The 10,033-nt window shown below is 44.0% G+C and overlaps 1 protein-coding gene across 1 annotated transcript; it reads right to left on the bottom strand.

Moving 5' to 3' along the window:
• Positions 1–1,472: 1,472 nt before the first annotated feature.
• IGFBP1 (insulin like growth factor binding protein 1) lies at positions 1,473–8,488 on the bottom strand. Its single transcript, XM_075495614.1, has 4 exons — positions 7,960–8,488; positions 6,026–6,204; positions 3,550–3,678; positions 1,473–2,397 (listed from the first exon to the last, which is right to left on the bottom strand). Exons 1-4 carry the CDS (start codon positions 8,336–8,338, stop codon positions 2,266–2,268), a joined length of 819 nt encoding a protein of 272 aa, XP_075351729.1. The 5' UTR covers positions 8,339–8,488; the 3' UTR covers positions 1,473–2,265.
• Between the last annotated feature and the right edge of the window lie 1,545 nt (positions 8,489–10,033).

Below are 10,033 nucleotides of genomic sequence, written 5' to 3'. Positions count from 1 at the left end.
TCTTGCAGCTAGGATGGGAACCTACCACCCTGCAAAACATTGGAAGTAGCTGTCCACTGTGTTGCTACACTGCCAATAGACTGTGCTATTAGTAATTATTAACATGATGAACATTTCCCCTATATATATAATGATCCCAACAAAAAGAACCAATTTCTGCTCTTTAGAGATCAACCTTTACACAAAGTCAATGGGGGGAGAGTGCTCTTAAGCCTGTGCCGTAGCTATATGATTTTCCCTCCTTTCTTCACCATTTTCCCTTGGCAATGCCGCATGACAGTTGTTCAGTGCTGGGTAGAACCCATGAAAGGACTCTAAGGTTCTGCCCAAATTTGCTGTGTCTTCATTACTTTATACAATGATTGCCAAGCATTTTGACACAGTGAATGCGATGTTGTAACACAGTTTTAGCCAGGTCTCACTATAGCTCATTACAGGGAGGTTAGACATTAATTATTTATAATACCAATACCATCAACTGCTTTTGCAGTACTTTCCTTAGGAAGATCTCAAAACACTTTACAAGGAAGCTCAGTAGTATATGCATACTTTTAAATCTGGAGCAGTTTATTAGACCCCAATCAGATCAGCTGACATTGACATGCAAATACAGCCAACACATTCAGCAAGCACAATGTGCGATGCCACAGAACCATGGTACGGAGAGCAGAGATCTCCATGCTTTGGTTTTGCAGTTTCTACAAGCTGCTTCCCACTCCCATTTAAAACCCAAAGCTTGTGCCAACAAACGGCAGGAGGATTTTATGCTGCATTTCCCTCCTGCCAGGCTCTTAGAAAATGTTATTACTCTCCTCTCAGGCTGTTTTCTCAGGCATGGTTGGTGCAGCCTCTTTCCACCTCTGGGACTTGCTAACTCCCACACCAGTTTCTCCATGGCCAAAACCAGCTTGAAGCTGGCAGGGCAGTCACTTGCTTTCTCTCTTTTTCCCTGCAACCACTAAGTTGAAGGTACATGTGGGGGAGGGAGGGGGACCGCATCCCAAGCCAAGGGGACTCTCTTCTCTGCTATCAGCAAAAAGAGTAAGGCCAGGCTTTTCCCCAGCCTCCCTTTTATAAGCTCTGACTTTCTGTGCAGGAAATGGCTCTTTCTAGTCTCGACGTTATCTTTTAAAGGCACTAATATTGCTGCCTTGGGCTTTTAAGCAGAGAAACTCATCCAGCTTTCCTACCCAGAAAACCTTTTAATAACTTCCCTTGGAGGCTGCTGCTTTGCCCAAGGCAAAGGCTTGCAGAGCACAGCCAGGATTGGAGGGAACAGGAGAAGGGGAATGGGGTGGGGAGAGCAAAGGAATAAAACTCATTGCAGGAAAATGGAGCAGGGAGTTCAGGAGGCAGATTTGCAAGAGGTGTGTTTTCCTCTACACACTCCCACCCGCCTCTGCGCTCTCCTGCTGAGATCAGAATGCTGAATGGGAATATACAGAAAGCAAGAGACTGGGACAGTGTAGAAGACATTATTTAATCACTCATCTTAAATAACATGACAATGTCAACATGTGAACAACTTACACCTGTCAAAGGTGGCTCAGAATATCCTGTTGTGTTTTGCCATTTATCCGGTGCATGTGTTTGGAAAATAGAAACAAATGCTGTCCCATCAGGAGCTTCAGTATATAATCAAGGTTTAGACTTTCTTTTTTAAGAAACAGCTTGACATTGAAACAGAGGTGGAAAAGCAACATGATACATAAACAAGACAGGTTTTAAATAAGTTTCTAAGCGTGTTCTCTACTGAAAGCTATTTTTTTAAATTCAGATTTATTTCTATAAATACATAGTACAAAAATGCAAGTTTACAAGCCATTTTTCCCAATAAAGTTATGCCATTTGAAGTTTTAAGTAGCAACATTCCTCCAACGTAAGATGCATACATTTAAGAGCAATAATATTAAGTATTTACATATAAAGTTATGAAGTGTTTGAGGATATAAATTAGTAACAACACACAGAGACAAAAATACACGTACTGTGAAATAAATAATCCAACAGCTTTACATATGAGGGTATCTATAATATTATACAAACAAAATATACAAGATTGTAGGACTTGATCTTGCAGTTGCTCATATCTGTCACTTGAGCATCTGAGTAATCCCAGTGCAGTAAAAAAACTACTTTATGGGGTTACTCATATGCTGAAAATCAGGTGCACAAAACTACCTTACTGAAGCAGCTCCTGACTGAAATGTCTCCTGACTAGATCAGGCCCCACAGAAAACTTGGTGTGAATTAATGTGTTTAGTTTTATTCTTGTGAGTTGAGATACTGTTGGCATTCAGAGTCTCCTTTCATTTCTGGAGATCCAGGAATTCTTCTTCCATTTTTTGGATAGACACACCAGCATCCAGCAGACTCTCCATCTAGTGAAGTTTCACACTAGAATATTATTAGCAAAACAAAACGCACAATAAGTAACTGTAAGCAGAAGATTGAGGTGTTGGACAGAACTGAATCAGAAGGTGGGGACCTGCCGTTCACAGACTTCTTTTGAATTCAGGGGTCCCTGCTCTGACAGAGCCTCTGACCACCACACTTGGTTAGGGAGCCATGACCCAAGCTCAGCTGCCACAACAGCAACTTCAGATTAAAAAGGATTTGCCCACTCCTTGGTAAACAGCAGTATAAAACAGCAATATCTTCCAGTGTGAGAAACCAAAGGAAGGCAGAATATAAGAGCTGGTAGGTCGAGAGCAATGGCTGGATGGTCTGGCTCTTCATGCAAGGAGGCAAATAGGGTGGGTTTTTTCCTGGGGAGGGGATTAAACAGATTTCTCTTTGTGCCTGATTAGATCCCAGGTCACAATGTTTGTGAGTCACACAGTGGTGCCATGCCCAAAAAACAAGGAGTCTCGGTGACACAGATTTATGCAGACCTACTAAATTTGTGTGCATGACCTGTGGTTACAAGGGTGTGGCTCGAGGTTTGGAGCTTTAGTTAGGTTTGCAGATTACTCTCAGTGTAACTTGCAGTGGCTTTTTTTGAGGCTATAATGGAAATGACCATATAACATAATCCATAGGCAGCACAAATTAATATTTTTGTTCTACCTTCAGTAGGCTAATTTTGCTCCAGAGAGTTTTTTCACTGCCTGCGTGAGTTTTTCACTGCCTGGGAGCTGAGAGCCTCCTTTCTCCATAGTGATTATTAGATATTCAATGGGCTTTGCAGGCAGTAGGGTGGATATTATGAATTAATGTCAACTGGGAATATGCTAACGAATCAGGTACATAGAGCTTGATTTGGCCTGGGAGCAGACAGGGTTGGAGACTGGAGAAAGCCATGTGTGCACCTGTTCTGTGAATGGAAAAGACTCCTGCTTCCATTGCTGTCAGCCCACAGCATGTGGCTCACTTTTAAGAGAAGAAGGACAAACCATCTGCTCCCACTACTAAGTATCCCTGTTTTCACAACCTGCTTTTCCAGCAGCTGCAAAACTTGTGAGTTTGGGAGCAGAGGGCTATCAAAGGGTTGGCTGTGTCAGGCTAGTCGCAGCGCTGCTGTGAGCAGAGAGGGGAAAAGGCACGTACCTGTTTGCTGTGGTAAAATCCATTCTTGTTGCAGTTGGGCAAGTAGAATTTGTAAATCACCCCTCCGCTTCTCTGCTGCGCCTTTGCCAATTTATACAGGGCTCTGTAGAGCTCCTTCTGACAAGGTCCCTGCAGGAATACCATGCAAAGGTTGTCAATACAAAAATCACAAAGAAACCAGCTAAACAAAAAGTGATTAGCATAGAGCTAGCAAAAAGCTGAAAAATACTTATTAGTCATTGTGCTGGTTTTGGCTGGGATAGTTAATTTTCTTCATAGTAGCTAGTATGGGGCTATGGTTTTGATTTGTGCCGGAAACAGTGTTGATAATACAGGGATGTTTTCGTTATTGCTGAGCAGTGCTTACACAGAGTCAAGGCCTTTTCTGCTTCTTACCCCACCCCACCAGCGAGTAGGCTGGGGGTGCACAAGAAGTTGGGAGGGGACACCGCTGGGACAGCTGACCCCAGCTGACCAAAGGGATATTCCATACCATATGACATCATACTCAGCAATAAAAAGCTGGGGGAAGAAGAAGGAAGCGAGGGATGTTCAGAGTGAAGGTGTTTGTCTTCCCAAGTAACCGTTACGTGTGATGGAGCCCTGCTTTCCTGGAGATGGCTGAACACCTGCCAGCCCATGGGAAGCAGTGAATTAATTCCTTCATGTGCTTTGCTTGTGTGCACGGTTTTTGCTTTACCTATTAAACTGTCTTTATCTCAACCCACAAGTTTTCTCACTTTTACTCTTCTGATTCTCTCCCCACTCCCACCGGGCAGGAGTGAGCGAGTGGCTTTGTGGTGCTTAGTTGCCAGCCGGGGTTAAACCATGACAAAATCACAAAGAAATCAGCTAAACAAAAAGTGATCAGCCTAAAGCTAGCAAAAAGCTGAAAATGCTTATTAGTAATAAAATCTGCACCACACCGGGCTGCTTTGCATGTAGTTTTTACTTGTTTCAGTAGGAGCACAGCCAGAAAACTCTGGTGGTGCATTTAGGCCTTTGTTTTTATTCTTTGAGGTATTTTCTGTCCTCAGAAACATGAGGATTTAAGTCCTTAAATTGCCACACAAGGAAATTTAACCTGTACTAAGTAAACACATTACTGCTCAGAGGGTACAATCTCTCCTATTATGGGGAGGTGCACGTTAGGAGGCTGGTGTACGTGAGACTAGCCACGTTTTCTGGGTTGCCATGGCCCTGTGCTCTGTTGATGTATGGAGAATAGGTGCAAGACATATATAGACGGTGCAAGAACAAACATCTGAATGTTTGTTATCTTTTGTACAGCACAGAGCTGTCGCCAAAGCAGAATAGAGAGCACCCTGTGGCTCTGAGACCCACACACAAAGTGCCTGGAACTGGACATGAAGAACTGTTTGCCATATTCACTTTTCACAATTTGCTCACTCCCTTTTTCAAAGTCACAATTGCTGTGTATTAATAGTACCTAACGTGTTTAAATGAGTGAAAGGGGAGGAGAAGTGACTGAACAAATATTTTTACTTGAGAGTGAAAATAATCATACCCTCTGCTTTTGCAAAATCTCCCCATGTCAGCCCCTCACATAAGTGGTCTTACTCAAGTCAGTGGGCTTATCTGTGGCTCTGAGTGAGAAAAGCAGAAGCCTAAAAATCAGAACTGGAGCTAACAGTACTTATGTATAATAGTTCAAACTAAATCAATTATTAAGTCCTGTTCTGGATGTGAAATGAGGCTTCCTAGGGTGAGGTGGTGGTTAGTAGGTTTTTGCCCCCCCTTTTTTTTTTTTCATTTTGTCTGTGACTATTACCAAACTGGGCGTTTGTGGTGTTCAGTTCTAATTCAGCTCCGTGCTGCGGGTGTGCTGGCTGCCTGGGACTGGTCTAACTGTGGTTCTCTGGTGCCCTCAAGTGGAACACGGATCTGCTTGCAAAGGCCCCACACCCCCATTACCCACTGCGATTTTGCAGCGTCGAAGGTAAAAGCATACTTTAATTGCTGAGCTTTCTGTCTTTTAATATGCATCTACGTAATAGCGTTTCCTTGTGATCAGAACGTGTGATCACGTTTTGGTTTGCATTGGTGTTTCATCAATAACTGTACACAAGGACTCCCTTTTATTTCACTGAGCATTGGACCAGAGACAAATGCCTTTTATTTTTTAACTAAAACACAAAAGGAGTCCAAGATTTTAATACGGGCTCCTGGAAATTAAGGGCCCATGTTATAATCTGATATTAAATGCAGAGAAAGATTCAGCCTCTGCATGGCGTCTGTATAGGACATATGTGATGCACACCTGTTTTTATCGCTCCTGCCATTTTGCCTGTTCCTCAAGCACCTGATGAAGGCATTCCAAAAGTCTGTTTGCTGGCTACTCAAAATACTGACATCCCAGCGTTGCTGCCAGAATTTCATGCATATTTTCATTTTGTATTCTGAATCAATAGCATCTACTGTAATGGTCTCTGAAAGGTTTGCAAAGAAAACCCACCTGCTCTTTCCATTTCTTGAGTTCAGCTATTCTCTTTGCTTTCATGTTTTCATATGCAGTGATGGCATTCCAGGGGATGGATTTGTCCTGGCCTATGGGAAACATCAACTGGTAGTTCAGCAGCTGATCCTGTGTCATTTCAGTGCTTTCCAAAGACATATCCTCAGGTTCAATAGAGTCTGGAAAGGATTGATATTAAGGTGAACATCTTCAGTGAACTTTTGCATTTATTTCTCCGAGTTAAAAAGGTAAAGAAAAAGAAGAAGAATCAACAACAACAACAAAATGTAGTATCTAAGACAGATCCATTACAGTAGCTCTTGCAGGACTAGTAAATTACATGTACAGCACAGCAACTTAAACTTTTGTCATAAATTCATATGAGGACGCATCAGCTGTTCTCTAACAAGTTGATTATTTTATGATCCTTCCAAATCACTCTAAACCCAAAGATGAAGCTGCAGCCAGTCTGTTATAAATTAGGAAACTTTCTTGACCACAGTGGGTTGTAAAGACTTTGCTGAATGACAACTGGAATTAAACTTGTTATGAATTTAGATTTTTGCCAGCATGATGTGTTTCAGTTTTTATTCAGGACAGGAGCTGGTCCAGACCTGAGCCCATGGCATCCTGTACTTTGTTCCGTGGCTTGCCTCACGTATAAGAAGGGGTAGCAATTCACAGGAGCCAGCAGTACGTCATGCTGGCCTGCACTGGATCAAATAGCCAGGGAATGGCAGATACTGTTTGAATCTGCCTGATCATGGCCCGCAAGCCAGTGCCTAACTCAACGTGTGTGAATGCTCCCACTGGAAACAACAGAAGCTCTTTGCAATTGCAGGGACTTATCATGGGATAAAAGTTTGACGTGTCTAAATAACTTCTTGGATCAAGGCTGTAAACAATCATCCAATGGACTAAAAAACACTATTTTTTTTTCCCTTTGACAATGTCTAAGAAAAAATGGAGGTGGAAAATTGAGGAGGGAAAGAAAGAAAGAAGAAAGAAAAAGAAAGGAAGAAAGAAAGAAACACAGAAAGAAAGAAAGACAAACAAGGAAAGAATAAAATCAAATCATATACTAGACCTTTTTAACTGCAGGAGGCTTAAACACTCTGTTTAGTCACTGTTCTCTCCCCTCCCCACCCCCTCAAGTACAAGAGAAACTCCGTTTACTGCCACCAATGGCCATTGTTATTTTGAGTCAACGATTATTTTTGTAATGCTACTGAATTACCTTAATCACTGAATGAACATAGCAGTAATGATGGTGAAAATAATAATAAATTGTAAAATAATGAAATAACACTAATAATAAAGAAGTTCCTGATAATCACATAGCATAAGATGCTTGATAGGTCTTCTTGCTCCAAGATAATTTGGCTAGCACTGCACTACTTCAGGTACGTTTCATTCTTGAAATGAAGCCAGGCACAAAGCCTGTTTAGGTCTTTTCATTCTCTATCTTGACTTTTGGAGACGGACATAAACAAAAGTCTAGAAAACATATGTCCTACTCTAGTTACTGTTTGCTACTAAAGAAAAACTGTCTATAGCTTCCCAGAAGCCTTATTCTAATTATTCTGCATCGTCCTATTACTACGCCTCAGGGTTTTCCTGCTTGCTGCCTGTGGCGTAACAGCCTGCTGCGAACGTATCTATCTTGGCGCCGCACCAGGATGCGTCTCACCTCGCACAGGTCAGAGCACGTTTCCCTGGAAAACGCAGTCCGCCTTCCCCCTTTTTCAGACGCCTGCCTAACTTTGCTCATTCTTCCAAGCTCCTGACGCCCAGCGCCCGCAGCGCCTTCACTGGCCCCGGGCGCATCCCGCCTGCCGAGCCCTCGTTCCCCTCGACGAGGGGCTCTTGCCGCAGCGCCCGGCGCGCAGCTCCCCAGCCCAGCGGCGCGGAGCCGGGACACGATCGCGCGGTACCTGCCGGCTCAGCCGTGCGCATCCCTCCGGCCTCGCTGGCGGGCAGGCACGTCCCTTGCCCCTGGATGAGGGCGGAGAGGGGCCGGGGCTCTCCCGCGGGGACGTGGCAGCGGAGCCCCTGGCGGCAGCGGGCCGTGTAGACCCCGCACGGCTGGCCCGGCCCGAGGGCGCAGATCTGGCAGCAGCCGCAGCCGGGCTGCCGGGCCACCTCCGGGCAGCCTGGCGCGACGGGCGGGCAGAGGGCGAGCTTCTCCTGGGTGCACGGGGCGCAGTGCATGGGCTGCAGGGCCGCCCCGGCGGCGAGGCGGGGGCCCAGGAGCGCCGGCAGCAGCAGGGACGGCAGCCAGCAGCGGCGCAGCAGAGACCGCAGGGTACTCATGTCGCTGATGAGGAGGGACCACAGAGAGGGTAGCTCGGCAGGCTGAGGAGCAGGAGGCAGTTTACATACATTCAGCTCGCCCGGGCCATTTATACACTGCTTTGCCTGGCTATTAAACTTTAACCCCGAGTTAACTATTATCTGAACAGGAGGGCTGGAGAAGCATCATTTCACTGGCGGTTCAAGTCCCTGACCACTCTTCCCCTCCCCTTTCACTTTCCCCCTTTATCTTTTTTCTTTCCTCCAGACATGCAGGAATGCTTTTATTCCCTCACCCCCACCTCTCTGCCCTAGCACAGTTAACAAGGAAAAATGTGGCGGGGGTGGAGGGGAAACGGGCAGAGGGGAGTGGATGAGTGGGGAGTATCCCCTCCCCTTTTGCCTGTCACAAATGTCTCCTGTCTCCTGTTCTTGACATTTGATAAAAATGTAAATGTTTAAAAAAAAGAGGGGAGGGGAGGAGGGAAATCCCATTGAAACTGGAGCGACTGACTTCGTATTTCCACTGCAACAAACCCTTGTTTAATTTTCGTCATGTGACTGCAGGTTAGGAGGACACTGACATACCAAAGAGGAGGCCCCAAGGGTAATAAAGCCATCAGGATCCTGTAACCACTGCACACATGCACGTAGGAGTCCTTGCGTTAACCTGCGGGAGGGGCTGCTGTGCAGCCGAAGCTGGAGGGATCTCCCGCGTCTGAGCTCCGTTTTGCTACTGCTGCTGGGATGAGAGGAGTATCAGTCCTCAAAACATGCACTTGGGGGAAACAAGTGTTTGTCAAACAGTCCAGAAATAAATTAGATATCTGCTTTTCTGTCTGTCCTATTACCCTCTCCATCTCCTCACATATCACCGGGGGGGGGGGGGGGGGGGGGCAATATTTCTTTTTCTCCTTTGCATGCAATGGTTGTCACTACAATAAGAGCAAAAGTATTCAAACTTCACTGTGCTGAACAGATTATTTTATCCTGGTATTTGCAGTATGTACTGAGCTTGAAATAGCAAATTCCACTGTCAAGTCATCTAATGTAGTATGATTTTTGGTTGGTTGGTTTTTTTGCATTTAGTTCTCCTCTTTTGTAAATACATCATTTGTATGAAAGAAAGTTGAAGCAGAACTGCAGAGCATTGTTTAACATTCTATTATTCACTCTTCTTTTTCTGGTATTGATGCCAAAGGTTTTATTTATAATGTGGTGCATTTTTAAACCCGCATATTCATAATTCAGTTCATAAAAGTATTTGTATTGGTTACAGACTTTTACAGCTTGAGACATTTTCACTTAACTACTTCATCTAATTTTTTTTTTTTTTAATTGAGGTTGTTTTAGGGATCTTTATCTGGATACACAAAAGATGGCAGCCCTTAAAACTCAGTAGCATTTTTAGACATTTTAAATAAAACTAATTTTACAGATTTTAAAATAATTCTGTGGACTAGGAACAAATTTTGGCTCCTAGTCATGTCTGACTAGGACTAGGAGCAAATTTTGGCTGAAAACCTAGGGCATGACAATTTTTACATCGCAATTAGACTTTTCAAGCTCTAATGCTCTTTTCCCCCTTTCATTTCTAATTTTTTCTTGTGTATCTATCTTGGAAAATCACCATTGTCTTACCATTCAATGTGAAGTGAAGAATATACAGAAATATGTCTTCTTTCCTCCCTCAAAGAGAACAAGAAAACAATGCAA

The sequence above is a fragment of the Mycteria americana genome, chromosome 2 (assembly GCF_035582795.1).
Source record: "Mycteria americana isolate JAX WOST 10 ecotype Jacksonville Zoo and Gardens chromosome 2, USCA_MyAme_1.0, whole genome shotgun sequence".
NCBI classification, from domain to species: domain Eukaryota; kingdom Metazoa; phylum Chordata; class Aves; order Ciconiiformes; family Ciconiidae; genus Mycteria; species Mycteria americana.
Note: the sequence above shows the minus strand (reverse complement) of the source record. Positions and strands in the feature narration are given on the sequence as shown.